This window comes from Balaenoptera ricei, chromosome 7 (assembly GCF_028023285.1).
Source record: "Balaenoptera ricei isolate mBalRic1 chromosome 7, mBalRic1.hap2, whole genome shotgun sequence".
NCBI classification, from domain to species: Eukaryota; Metazoa; Chordata; class Mammalia; order Artiodactyla; family Balaenopteridae; genus Balaenoptera; species Balaenoptera ricei.
This window is the reverse complement of record NC_082645.1, coordinates 11,637,749-11,653,054: the sequence shown is the minus strand read 5'-3', so window position 1 is coordinate 11,653,054 and position 15,306 is coordinate 11,637,749. Positions and strand designations below refer to the sequence as shown.

Below are 15,306 nucleotides of genomic sequence, written 5' to 3'. Positions count from 1 at the left end.
CTGGCTCAATCAATCCAGATGGGACCCTCTTTTGCAAGCAGGCACTGTAGTGCTGCCGATGAAATTGGGTCCTCGGTATTGTCACCTAGCTAATCAGGAACAAGTCCCCAGACAGCTGATATCATGCTAATTGTGAAGACCCTGCTTCCTGAACTGTTCCCAATCCACACCTCTTCAGGAGGGACCAGACACCAAAATGAAAACCAAAGCCCTTCATGGGTCCTTAGCTTTTTGCAACCGAAGCGCTGCCCAAGGGGGAAAGAAAAAACGTGCATCGATTTTGTGCCAAAAGGAGGAAAGATTTTTAGGTCTCTCCATTCGTTCATGAGCCCAGGAAGCTGAAAATGCCTTGACATTGAAAAAAATCAAAATCTCCATGGCAACAAAGTTGTCATGCCAGAAACATGATCTCAACTTACACAGGCAAGCATCTCAAAAATATAGTGAGTGAGGAAGAAGAACTAAAATTTCAAAATTCTATTGGTGGTGGGGGGAGGGAAGGATGGGAAAGAAAAATACAGACCTTTCCTCTCATGGGGCCGAAGATGTCCATTCCTATTTGCCTTCTAATCACATAAAGTAAAAACTTCCCCTCTCTCTCAAGCAGCTCTAACCCACACAGGGGAGGCTTCATGCTGTGTCACCAACTCCTGAGTTTCCTGCCGACAGTAAGGGCTTCTCACAGCCCAGCCAACTTTAAGCCCAGATCAAAAGCTTTCTTGCCACAAAACAAATCACATCTGACAAAATCAGATCCCGCCTAAGCCACAATTATACATATTGACTTGGCAACCTCCGTTAAGGGTGATCTGACCCCCAGTTTAACGTCTTTTGTCGTTTCTTTCAAAAGTAATTAGCTCTCTTCTTTGCTTTTTCTTTCTTTGTGTGTGGATAAAATGTGAGGAGTGTCTGAAAGTGAGAGAACAAAAATTCCATTTGGCCGATTTCTTCCTTAGATGAGATAGCAGCGTGAAGACTATTAGTGGGTTTTAACCATCTAATCTCTCTCCTGGTCCAGTGAGTTGCCCAGACCTTGGTGGCCACAGCAGTACCTAAGGTCAAAGGCTGTTTCCAAGGGTGTGTTTTCTAACAGAAAGATGAGTTCGTCACCGACAGAACTCAGACTTACTTTACTCAGGGTCCGAGGGTACTCATGAGCATGCCTGTCCTATATTTTTCTTTTCAACTTTTGTGTTGATCTCTGCTTGGGACATGACATCCTTCCCAGCTGTGCCCCTCTTCTTCCTGGTGTAGGTCAGAGATGTGTACGCTTGAGTTCTGAGCACACAGTGGAGGCGAAGTGGTCCTTAATTACCTACGTTCAGTGTATGCCACAGGTGTATATGATTCCCAGGGGATGTGGCAGTGTTAAGTTGGTGTCTGAAGACCTGCAGGGCCTTTATCTTTGTGAAATAGTTCAGCAGTGAGGAGCTGGGAGGATGCCACTGAGCCCATTCAATTCAGTGAGGAAGACTTAGCTTTACGGAAGTCAGGAGTTTTACGATGTGGATTTCATCTGCGGTGGAAAACCAGGAAGTTCCTTGACAAGTGCATGGAAGGCTGAATGGGGTAGAGTAGAAGGAAATCATGAAATATTGAGATAAGGGAGTAAATGAATGAATGAATGGAGTATATTTAAAAAAATCCAAAACTTGGAAATCAAAAGAGAGTTAAGTTTGATCTTTCAACATTATCCTGGGGCAATTTTTAACAAGTCTACTCAATGATCATTTAATTCTCAAGGAGAATGTACCTGTCATTGGGTTTTACTATTCATTGACTCATTAGACCTTAGATATTATGAAGCTACATGTTAACCCATAAATGTTTGTCCAATAGAGAAGACATTACCCCCCAATTTTTATTATCCCCTAAGACATTAACTAGTTTTGAATCCACCTAGAAATTTTATTCTCATAGTCTTTTCTTTCCTCGCTGTGCCATGGCATTTTTATCTGTGAAATCGAGATAATAATAATAATAATACCTACATGGAGGGTAATTGTGAGAATTAAGTTGATGTGCCTTAAGGGCTTAGAACAGTTATGGCTCATAGTAAGTGCTAAGTATATTGTTGTGGTCTTTAGCTGTATGCTGGTAGGTATAAGCTGCTAACAGAAGGATTATGAACTAGGCATAGGATCCATCCATTCAGGGAGGAGCCAAGCCTGATAATGACAGTGTTAGGAGCAATTATTTAGCATCTGGCTGTGAACTTGCTGTTAAAAACACTATACGGAAAATTCAAATTGAAAGAAAGATGTTCTTTGAAATTTCCATGTACATCCGACATTATCATAGATTTCAAACCAGGTGGAACAGTTTGCTCTTTGGGGTATATTTGCTGTCTCTCCTTTTTTAAAATAAAAAGGAAGTTTTAAAGGAGGACATGTAGAAAAAAAGGGTTCATTAGACAGGGCTCTAAGTACTTCTAGGCCATTTCAGTGGACAGACAGCACATAAGGTTGTTTTTAGATGAAGACAAATAAATTATTACTTTATACTGATATTTTTCAATGTAAATTAAAAATTACAGCTTTCTCAACTTTCTAAATTTTATTTTAGAAAACATGACAAATGCTTCTTAATATCATTAACATAATAGCTTTTGTTTTATTATAATTACACTATGTACGTTTATAGTCTATGTGTGTATTATATACATATGTGTATATGTACACATATACTACTATACACATACATATACACATACATATACATGTATATGCATTGTGTATATATTCTATTACATATGGATTGTGTATATATATGTGTGTATATATATATATATATATATACACACACACACACACATATACACACACACACACACACACTGGTTTTATATATATATATATATATATAAACAACCATGGATATATCTACCTTTTTCTATATAAATGACTGACTCTGTATATATCCAACCATATGTATATAATTAGCTCTCTTTATATATCCTACTATATACATATGTGTGTATAAAAATACACACAACACATCATTTATATTGTGTATATATGTATATATATGATAAAATCAATATTATCACTAACCACAAATATTAGCTATTCATTATATGGTAATTTGTGTTATCCATGTATACTTTTTATGAGTAGGATTTGTACCTATTTTTACCAGCTATGTGCCAGAGTTTTAGTACAATGCCTGGCACATAGTAGGTGCTCAGTAAATATTAATGGAAAGATTTGTTATTCACGAATTCCAATCTAGTAACTTGCAACTCTTGTGGCATTTTAGAATCACTGGGAAAGCTTGTATTTATTTAATTTATCAATATTCATTCTTGGGTCCCACTCCAGACAATTAATTCAGAATATCTGGGAGGTAGGACTCAGCATCGCTACTTATAAAGCTCTCCTATTTCATTTCCTTTAAGGGCAACGGTTGGCCCTGTGAATGGACCTGTGCCGCATGATGAGTTCTAGACCAATGCATCCCGACTCTCCAGCTGTATCTCCTGTCTGGCCTTCCTGATTTGGACTCTAGTTGGGAGAAGGAGGAAGGTCAACTTCCTTTCTGCCTACGCTCATGCTAACCTTGAGCTCAGGCACACGGGTGCCCCCATGAGCAGGATAATGATAATAAATTGAAGCAGAGATATCTGTGTCCTGTCGATATCTGTCCATAAAGGGGGGAACTGGCCTATGATCAGACTCACAGCTTCTCCAGAAACTGCCAAGGAGCTACTGAGGCAGTCATGACCTTCTGCCACCGCACGATTGGGTGGGACTGAGACCAACTCTGGCTCCGGATGCCCTGTGGGAGAGCCTCTATTAAAATCTGCCAACCTGTGTTTCTTACTGAAATGACAAATGTAACTCCCTGCCCCGGTCTCTCTCTACCCTGCAGTGAGAAGGAGCTTTAGAATGTGCAAGTCTGGTCTCAGTCTGCACACGACGCTTCAAGGCAGGCATTACTCGTCCCCTTTACAGATTAAAAAAAAAAACAAGGTTGACAGCAAGTAAGTGACTTACAGATGCTCACAGAACTTGTAAGTAAACGCCACAGCCAGCATTTGAACTTGGGCGGAATACTTCCCAAACCTCTTTTCTCTCTAATACACCCTTCTTAAACCTGTGTTAGTAAATCAATTTGCTAATGTGGTTGGGAGCAAAACTGTGGATTCACATGACTTAGATTTGAATCCAAGCATTTCCCCTTCTTAACCTCATGATTTAAGGCACATTATAAACTTCATTGAGCCTCAGAAAACCTATCTGAAGATAAAAAGGTAATAATGCTTACCTTGTAGTATCTTTGTGAAGACTAAATAACATAATATGGGTGAAATGCTTTATAAAATTTTTGGCACAGAGAATTCATGAAAAGGCAGTGTTAGTACAAAATTGTCATTAATATTTCCCTGCTGGGTCTTTGATTAACCATTCTTTTCCCTTTAGAATACCATTCTTCAATTCCTCTCTCAACAAAAACACAGAACTTACTAAGTTTTAAGTTATTGATTGCATTATACCAGAATACTTGTGATGTGTAGTATGAAACAAACAATAAGTATACAAATAAAAATTACAAATCAATCTCACTCTGAATGGAGATTCAAAATCAGAAATTAAAATGTAAACAAATTAAATCATTCTGCACTTTACAAAGAAAAATATCAATAGCACCTCAACGAATTAGGACTTACTCCAGAATGTAAAGATGGATCAACATTGGAAACTTACTAATGTGATTGACCTCATGTATCAATGGGAAAATATAGTCAAGATTAAATAATGCGAACTCTCCCAGATCAGTGTACCTCTTGAAACCGCATATCAATTTTTTCTTAACTTGAAAAAGTGTTTAGAGTGTTCACTAGGTATGTCAATAAACAAATACCATCAGTTATTTCAAGTCTTTGAAAACTAAAAAATTCAACTATAGAACAATATATATATATATGCATTATAAATATGATTTAAAATATATCTCTCTAGATATCCAGCATCATATTTGTTAAAGGCATTTCACATGAGACATTAGTTAAGGGTGTCTGCACTCCCTTCACTCATATGCTATAAAGATACACATTCAGCATTTAACCACAGTTATCTCTAGCTGGTAGCATTACACAATTTTTGTATTTTCTTACTTTTACTTAATAGCGTTTTATATTTTTAATATTAGAAACATTTATTATATTGTAAAAATTAAAGTTATTGAAGGAAAAATCTTGGTAGACTTCATTCTTGCTCATGATAACATGCTATTATAATAGTATATTTTGGTAGCTATTTATGTTAGATGCATGAAATATAAAAATAGAGCAAATTAAAAATATTTGTTTGCAGAGGCGTTTTATGATCATCAAAGAAGAAGGTGGGTTCAGGGGAACAGTAACCAGTATAACTAGTATTCTTTGAATATCCATTATGTGCTGGGAAACATGGTTCCATTCTTTTAATGCCCCTCTACCCATTCTTCTCCTGAACACTGCTCTTGGACAGGATCCCAGCACATGGAGATACTCCCTTTCTTCCATTTACCCATTGTGTGCTTATTCAGCGCTTGCCTTTAGAGTTTGTTACCTACTCACCAACTCTTCGGTTGAGCTGAGCTGGGATGTGAGTACCATTGAGGTCTGAGGAGCTGGAAAAAGCCACTGGAGAGAGCAAGGTTGCTAATGGGTCATCACAGTTGTCTAGAACGAAAGGGGAGAGAGAGAAAATTCCATTAGCAAGAAGTGTTCCATAAAGAGAGAACTCAAAGCATTAACCACTACCACTTATTAAATACCTCCTCTGATCAAGGCTGGTACTACTTGTTTCCATGTGCTGTTTCATCGACTCCTCACAACAATCCTCAAAGACAGGGGTTAAGTTTCTTTCACAGTTGGGGAAACTCAAGTTCAGAGATGTTAAGTAGTTTGTGTAAGGTCACAACACTAGTAAACAGCGTGGCTACAATTCTTGCCCAGATTTGTCTAACTCAAAATCCAACTATCCCTCCATTCCTTTGATCAACCACTTGAGCAAAGCCTCAAATTATGGTTAGTGAGCTTCTTCTACAAAAGAGGAGATGGTTTAAAAATGGGGAACATTGTTTAACTACTCTCTCATCTTCAGTCCCTAAGGACTCTTGTACTAGTTCTATCTAGAGGGACAAAATAACTTAGAATGTCTCACTCCTAGTTGCGTGAAAGTCTTTGGAAAATGAATTACTGATTTTAATAATTCACTTCTATTCTATGAAGTAGTAGAGAATAGCCCCCAGCCTTCCCTAAATGTGGTAAGTATGTATCCTAAGACTTCTTTGATGCCCACCAGATGTGGAACAGTGTGGAGCCATGGGCAGAGATGTGGTCTTGACAAGGTAGATATGCTCCTCTGATTGTCCTGACCATCCAATCTCATGCCCAGGACTCTGCTCTTCACAGAGCATATTGGAGCTTGTAATCATTCATTTATATGTTTGCATTCTCCAATAGGTAACATGCTTTTTGTGGGATCTTAGCAAATAATCTGGCATATAATAGGCTTTCAATAAAGGTTTACTCAAAGGATGAAATGGTGAGTAGAGGAAGGAAGTAATCAATCAATCCACCTAACAGTACCAACACTCTTACCATTTTTCCATTTTGTATACAATTGATCTTAAAGAATATTGCCAAATGAGTTCATGAAATCTAGACATACCTCACTCAAAACAAATTTGAGACGTGTTTTTCAGTTTGAATGTCAACTTCATGGTGTTAAATGCTCTCAGGAAGAGCTGAGTTGACATTCTTAAAAGAAAATGTACATAGGATTATGAGGTTGCTTGTTTACACAGCAAATTCTTAGGGAGCAGTATTTCATCTAATTGCAGGAAAATTAATGAGATACATAAGGATTGAATTTTGTTTGTTCAATGTGTTAAAAAAATCAACTGGTAAAATATATTTTGAGTTTTTCCCAAACACAAATGTTTGAAAAATATTTTGAGGCATTTAACAAACACAAAATAGAGCCAGATCCTCACTGAGGAGGAATAACACAAAAATCAGAGCAAGGGAAAAAAAATCAGAGCAAGGGCACCTCAGTAGTTACGGTCATTCTGAGAATAGAAAACAGAACTCAGGGCCACTTTACCCCAGGCCTAAAATGCAAGTGAGAGGGCTTGCATGTACCCTTCCAACACAATTGTTTGGGAACATGAATTTGTTACTCTATTTATATGTTAGGAAACAATACGAACATAATGGAAATCTTCCATTTGCTTATGCTAGTTTCATCATCAGGAAACAGGTGAACGCCAAAGCTTGAACCCAACTGGACTGAGCCCCAGAAGAATGCACCACACACACACACACACACACACACACACACACACAGACACACACAAAGCACCAAAAAGTATTTCTCTTCCCAGCCATGTTACGAGCATTACCTACCCACATCTGTAGTTACAGCTACCATCCAATTTCAGATAATATCCCTCCACCCCTACCCAATAACTCACAACCCTCCTAACACCCACTTCCACAAGCAAACTGAAGATCCTCTAAAGGTCAAGTACCATAATTATTATAGTATTTATGTATTTCTTAAACATATAACATGTATAAAACTCTGCTATCATTTTTTTCAATATTTTTTCTTGAAGTATAGTTGATTTTACAATGTTGTATTAATTCCTGCTGTACAGCAAAGTGATTCATTTATACATATATATATACATTCTTTTTCCTATCCTTTTCCATTATGGCTTATCATAGGATATTGAATATAGGTTTCTGTGCTATACAGTAGGACCTTGTTGGTACTGCTACCATTTTTATTAGGTTTTTATGTGTTTGTTTTTTTTAATTGGTTGCTGATGACATTTTTGAGTATTGTGCTCCTAACCCTATTTTTTTTTCCCCAGGTAGAAATTGAAGTAACCTAATCATTTCAATTTAATTTAGTCCAATAAATATTTATAAGGTCCTACTTTATGCTTGATCTTCAATAGGCATTGGGATACATTTGAGTAAAATTGAGTGTCAGACTTCAAGGAGCTCAGAGACCATTGAAAAATATGAAGATATAAACAAGTCAATAAATGGATGGGATGGTTGAGGAGAGTTTTCACCAACATTACATCCAAGCCAGTTACATGAGTACCTAACTGGTCAGATGTCCAGGCAAGTGCTCTTTCCCATCTCCTCCAGCCCTGTGCAGTCCCCCTTTCCACCAGGCACTGGCCTCGGGGGAAAAGTAAGCTTCCAACCACACTGGCCTCCTGACGTCAGCTGCTATTTCCCCACTGCCCAGTTCCTCTTGTGAAATGTACCTTCTTTGTATCTCCATTTATAGGGTCAGTGTTTCCATTTTGGAAATTGGTAAACCCATTGGAAACAATCTGTGCTAATGGAAAGGTCCAGAGAGGATTCTTCAGGGCCCCTTTTCTCATGGACCCTGGACATTGCAGTGGCCTTTAGAGAACATGTCTGAGCTTTTACTCCCCTATCCCTAAAAGTGATAAGAATGGGAAAGTTTCCAATCAGAAAGAAAGAAAGACCACCCCTTCCTCCCTGGCCAATAGGTAGATCCCTCTCTCTTCTCTACGTCAGATGAACAAACCTGACAAGTCACCTAAACTGAGAACAGACCAGGACTCAAATTGGTAATCAAATTACTCCTAGTGGTTGGGAATTAAGAATTTGTCCATATAAGCATTCTCAATGCAAAATGTGTATTACTTTTAAACCTGTCCTGTTCTTAAAGCAGAGGAGAAACAATCTAGCATAAATGAGGACAGTACAGTTGACACTTAACACGGGTTTGAACTGTGCAGGTTCACTTATACCAGATGTTTTTTCAATAAATATGTTGTACAGTGGTATAGGATCCGTGGTTGGTTGAAAACAGGATGAGGAACCTCAGATTTTTCACTATGTTGGGGGTAGGTGCCCCTCAGCCCACGTTGTTCAAGGGTAAACTGTAATTAATTTTTTAATTAATTAATTAATTCCTGATTTGGGAAGGCCGGGGATAGTGGATGGTGTCAGGATGACTAAGACTGAGAGAGCCTCGTTCTAGACTGGTTTCTTCTCTTGCCTTGGTGACTCCAGATAATACATCCCAATGCACTAAGCTGTATCTCCATTGTCCGCAAAATCGAGAGAGTCATCTCTGCCACATCTAGCCATAGAATCACTTTAAAGATGGAATGAGAAGAGATGGAAAAAGTCCCCCTTTAAAGGATAAAGCACAGAATAAGCCCAGGAAGTAGTATGTGAATTGTCTGTAATATCTGCTTGCAATCCAGAGCAACCATTTTCAACAATTTTATTCCTGGGATCTCGTGTGTATGTTACAAAACCTGCACAAGACTTGACATCACCAGAAGCTCTTTTGCACTAAAGGTTTGTGGTCAACCTGAAGAGCAGGAGGATAGGAAGTACGGGGGAGGGGAAGGGGTGAAGACACACAGGAGAGGGAGGGTGACATTGCATCCCCTCTGTGGGTTGGCAGCCTTCCTGAAACGGGGCCGACATTGCACCAAACACATGGCTAGGAAGCAAAGACACAAAGTACCATCTGCTCCACCATCCCTGCAGGCTTTAAATAAGCAGACCCATGTTGTTGTTAAATCTTAGGAACCACTCACATCTCAGCCTTCTGACAGTGTGTTTGCAAGCTAAATACATCAGTCGGTTCTTCCAGAAGTGTGGTGGATGTTTATTCGTATTTACATAAGGAAAGAGGAAAGGGTGAAGAAATTCTGGGAGGGAGAGAGATGTTTGAAGTTTAGGAAGAACATAAGGCGGGACTCGAAGTCAGGCTTCCGGTGGAACACAGAACCTGGAGAAACCATGATGATTTTTCCAGAAATGAACCGCACTTCACAGATGCAATGGCATAGTAGAATATTTTCAAAATATTTCCTTAAAAAGCCCATTCATGGGCTTGTTCTCTCAAAGATGTGTTGCACAAATCAGGGGAAATTAAAAGGCTATTTAAAAATGCAAACCTTTTTTCACATTATTACTGTCCAATTTTCTTTGACAAATAACTGCCACCTTGTTTTCCTTTACACCATAAAGGTCACCTCCAAACCCACCCCTTGCCCAGGCAGATAAAAATCCAGACCTATCAGTGGGTGTTGAATAACCCCAGTCCTATTTGCAAATGACTTAGCCCCACATTCATAGACTAAGATGATGTCAAAACCAGAAGGAACCTCTGAAATTGTGGAATTCAAGCCCTCCCTTCACTTTACAAATGAGGACCTCAGGGTTGAAGGAGATGACAAGCTTGCTCAGGATAAGTTAGTTAATTAATAGACTGGCCTGGATGGAAACCCAGGTTTCCTCAATCCCGGACGGTGACCACTAGGTCAGAATTACCTGCCGCCTGTGCATAAATCTGGTAATCATTAGTTATATCATTCTTCATAACATTTGTTTTAACAAATGACTTATTTTCTGCAAAAGGCAGGGTATGGTTTTATTTCCTGGGTAACAGAAAAAATGTTGAAGAATAGTCTATAATTTTCAAAAGAATTTGAATTTCTTACCTTTTTTTGGCCTTCTTTATTTCTTCCTTTGACACTCTCTCCTACCCACCAAAAAAGGGGCAAAAAAAAAACCCACAAAGGCAGGATGAAAGAAAAGAAATGTACTTGTTTCCTGATTAATATTTGTATGCATATTCAAGGCCAGCATTTTCTTTGATATTTTTAATCTGAAGAAGTGGGGATAATTTTTCCCTTAATATACATGTACAGTTAAATACTAAAGGCCTTCTTTCACCTTAATTAAAAGGTAAAGGCACAAAAGAGAATTCTGAGTAAATATGATATTTACACAGCTTCTTAGAAATAATCATTGACTCTTTAAGATGATTCTACTTTAAGTAACATTTTTGGTTGTCAGTGTATATTTTTATTCATTATTATTAGAATACCAATGGAGTTACAGATGGTAACTGAAGTTAAATTGTGAGCATCTCCTTGATTACCAGAGTAAATTGTCTGTATATGGGGATTTGGAGCTTAAGGGATTCACTTGTATTTATAGGTGAGATAAAATTCCTCTTAGCATTGCACACTTAATGGCCCACTTTGTTTAAAAGACATAAAGCATGTGTTTTGTGTAGTGCCTACAATGAGGCTTAGAAGTGGCAACTCACGCTTTTAGCTTCATTTATTTTTCCCCTTGTTACCTATAATTTCACTTACTAAACAACAAAAATAAATACTCTAATATTACTCTTGACTCTGACCCTGTCCCTATTTTCCACCATGAAATCCTAAAAGATAAATTACTGCATGATGCGCAGACCAAGAAACATGACTCTCTAAAATGAGTCATGAAAGGAAGGTCAAACCGTCTCTATCCTGACATCCATCTCCACCATAATGCAGTGTTACTTGCCTTTTTTTTTTTTTTTTTTTGATTCTCAGTTTAGGGATATCAGGCTCACAATTGATTGCTTTGTTCTGTTTTTTCTCTTCTATCCTTAAATCTAATTTATCAATTACTTAATCTGATTTAAAAAAATGTTTCCTAAGCCCCTCAGATGGGAGGCATATGATATACTAATCATGTGTGGGATATAAAGCGTCATGTTGAGCAGGGATTTTTTTAACTACAGTACTTAACATCTGGGACTATGTATATGTCCAATAAATCTTTGTTTAGGGAAACAGTGAAAGTTACAAGCCTTACCATTTTTTGTTGTTGTTGTTGTTGCTTAGAAAGATCTCTCAGATTTATACTCTATTTTTTTTCTCCCTTGCCCACTACTTGATCCTAATTCATGCTTTTAAATATCATGTTATGATTTTATAAGTCTGCTGAGTTTACACTGGGCTCTACTATCATTGAAGCATTCTTTCTAAAACACTGTTTTCAACATATATTCTTCCCCATGACTTATTAGGCATGCCAGCCTCAATTTGGCTTCCAGAAGTAGCATCATGAAAATGAAAGAACAAAGAAGAAGTTATTAACATAAAACAGGTCCAAACTGAGCATAAGGCAGGGTGTCACTGATGAGGGGTCACAGGATGATCAAAGAGTCAGAAAGTAACATCCAACAAGCAGACATCAGGAGTACGGGGCTTGTTGTTGGGATACGCTTTGGTCAGGGGACCATGCCCTCCAAAAGAATCACTCAAGATTGTGAAATTCAAATATGCTAAAGCTATCAATTCTTTAGGATTATGAATGGTCCCTCTTAGCTTAACTGAATTAGCTAGATGACATGAAATCTTGGATGTGTAGAAAAGGTAAAAATCATAGATGAAAAGGCTTAGAAATTTCTGGAATATGAGAAGCTGAGATTGGTGGCTGGATTACTAGGGACGGTTTTAGAAGAGACTGATAAGGAAAAAGCAAATCTTTGAAAAAAATAAAATTTTATCTCTTAAAATTTCCTAAATCCAACTTTGTTTCTATACACTCCTGTACCCTTCTCCCCATCTCCACCTATCAATATTCCATGCAATACACAAACATGCGTACACACACACACACACACACACACACCCCATTAAAAAGTAGAGCCAAATCCAGAATTTACTGGATTTTTAAGCAAAGCTAAATACATGAACAAATGGGATGCATGATACATGATAATCTTACAATGATAAGATTGGGAAAATGGGAAAAATAAGATTAAAAACTTTAAAAAATGGCAAGAAGAAAGAATGTATTTTAACTTAGTGCATGGTTCAAGTGATTATGCATAGGATACTAAAAGGAAGGAAAGGCCACAACTGGAGAATTGTAAAGATAGTGCTTCTGTCAATTCAGGGCTCATCAGAGTTGAGAATTTCTTTCCTCGAGCTGTGTCTCTCAAGTAGATATCTATTCTTTTTTGAATACACTGGAGCTAAACTTCCAATAGCTGATAGCCTGTACTGAGTGGTTCTAAATTACACTGAAAATCCTGGTTATTCAGGAAACTACAATCTTCACATGCAGCTCGATCAATCCATACACATTTATAAAACCCTCTTCATCTCTAATGGGTCTAGGCCTAGAGCTCCTAAAGGAAACACTACAATCTCTGTGTGTCATCAATCTACTCATGAGAATTTAGGAAAAATGCCTGATTGAAAAGATAGGCTTGAGTTGGGGACTGGCCAGCTGGCTGATAGCACAACCCCATGTGGGTCAATGCCAACCATTTATGAGTGGATGGAATAAACATGCACTGATAATTCGAACAAATATGGATTCTTGTTGGTCTTTGTAGGTGAGAAAATAATGTCAGCTCAGGGACAGCAGCAGTGGTACTTAAGAGCATAATCTGGCTGTGTGTGTGTGTGTGTGTGTGTGTTTTCTGGACCAGTTGGAGACTGCAGTATATCTGGAAAGAGGCAGACATTGGAGCCCAGCCCAGTCTAAATTCAGATCCTGACTCTACAGCTTACTAATTATATGTCCTTTGGGAAGTTATTTAATCTCAGTCTTCTCTATGTATAATGGAGATCATAACTATATCCAGGCTTGTCGTGAGAACAAAAAGAGACAATTCATGTTAAATATTTAACCCAGTGATTGGCACATGACTGGATACATGTTAGTTTCCTTTATTTTCTATCCTTCTTCCTTCCTTAGATGCAAGCTCATCATCTCCAGCCATTGCTTTTTAAAAAATGATCTTTCTTATACCCTCTACTATGCCTTTTTTTACTTTGTCCATCCAGATGGTTTTAAGACTGTTTCTTTATCAGCTCTTCAGGGTACATAGGATAATTCTGCGCCAAGAGCTATTCTGTTTATGCGTTGCGTATGCTCCAAGACAAAACACAGTACACTTTCTAAGTTTTATCACATTTTTTCTTGGATGCATTCAATAGTTCTTAAGCACAATGTAACAGGCATCCTGCTATCTGGTCCACAGACTGTTGAGCCTAAAAGGGAACAGGAAGCACAGCTCTTACATAACATTACGAGGGATGAGGCTGTACAAAACGTTTGGATTTCTTTCTAGTCCTTATACTTTATTTATTAAAAAAATCTTGTGACATGTTAAGTAGGGCCTTCCATGTTTGTGTTTTTGGATTATAAGCTTAAAAAGCTGGGAAACACTGCTTTGGGTGAGACAGTCACATCAATTTGTATTTTAGAAAGTTTGCTCTGATTTCAGGCAGGAGAATGGAGTGTGTGTACGTGTGTGCATGTCTGGGGTGAGGATGGGGGGAGGAGAATGAGGGTAAAAGACTGGTGACAAGAGGACCCGTTCAAAGCCTATAGAAATAGTAAAGAAGAAATAATAAAGGCCTGAACTAAAACAATGGTAATTGGGATGGGGAGAAAGTAAGGCAATTTAGTTATATAAGAATCATCATTGCCTGCTGATTTGAAAGGGACGTAAGAATGAAGGATCATGTCAAGATTTCTGGTGTCAGTGACGCTCTATTTTGTTATCCTGGAGTCTTGGGAAGCTCAAAAATTGGTTTCTAAAATTAACAAATTTAAATCAAGCAAAAGAGAGACAATGAATGAATCACACATCAAAATGATGTCCAAATGATACTTAAGACTCCTCATTTTTCTTTTAGATAAATATAATAAGTAGTATCAGGGGAGTAAAAAATATATATGTATGTATGTATGTGTGTGTATATCTATCTCAGATGGCAAGTCATAAGATGTTATAAAGAGATGCATTCTTTTTTCCATATTCTTTTCCACTATGGTTTATCACAGGATATTGAATATAGTTCCCGGGGCTATATGTAAGACCTTGTCGCTTATCTATTCTCTATATAATAGTTTACATCTGCTAGTCCCAAACTCCAAATCCATCCCCCCCACCCATCCTCCCCCTTGGCAACCACAAGTCTCTTTTCTATGTCTGTTTCTGTTTCATAAATAAGTTCATTTGTGTCATATTTTAGATTCCACCTATAAGTGATATCATGTAATATTTGTCTTTCTCTGTCTTGCTTAACTTCACTTAGTATGATCATCTCTAGGTCCATCCATGTTGCTGCTAATGGCATTATTTCATTCTTTTTTATGGCTGAGTAATATTCCATTGTGTATATATACCACATCTTCTTTATCCATTCATCTATCGATGGACACTTAGGTTGCTTCTATGTCCTGGCTATCGTAAATAGAGCGGCAATGAACATTGTGGTACATGACTCTTTTTGAATTATGGTTTTCTGAGGGTATATGCCCAGTAGTTGGATTGCTGGGTAGTATGGTAGCTCTATTTTTAGCTTTTAAAGGAACCTCCATACTGTTCTCCGTAGTGGCTGTATCAATTTACATTCCCACCAACCATGCAGGAGGGTTACCTTTTCACCACACCCTTTCCAGCATTTATTGTTTCTAGATTTTTTGATAATGGC

The 15,306-nt window shown here is 37.9% G+C and overlaps 1 protein-coding gene across 2 annotated transcripts in view; it reads right to left on the bottom strand.

The window, feature by feature from the left end:
* Positions 1 to 15,306, bottom strand: part of CNTNAP5 (contactin associated protein family member 5) — an 887,247-nt gene that overhangs the window by 662,196 nt on the left and 209,745 nt on the right. For both annotated transcript variants that reach the window (XM_059927107.1, XM_059927108.1), the window contains exon 2: positions 5,561 to 5,665. In XM_059927107.1, coding sequence (XP_059783090.1) covers positions 5,561 to 5,665 — 105 coding nt within the window. The remainder of the gene's footprint in view (positions 1 to 5,560; positions 5,666 to 15,306) is intronic.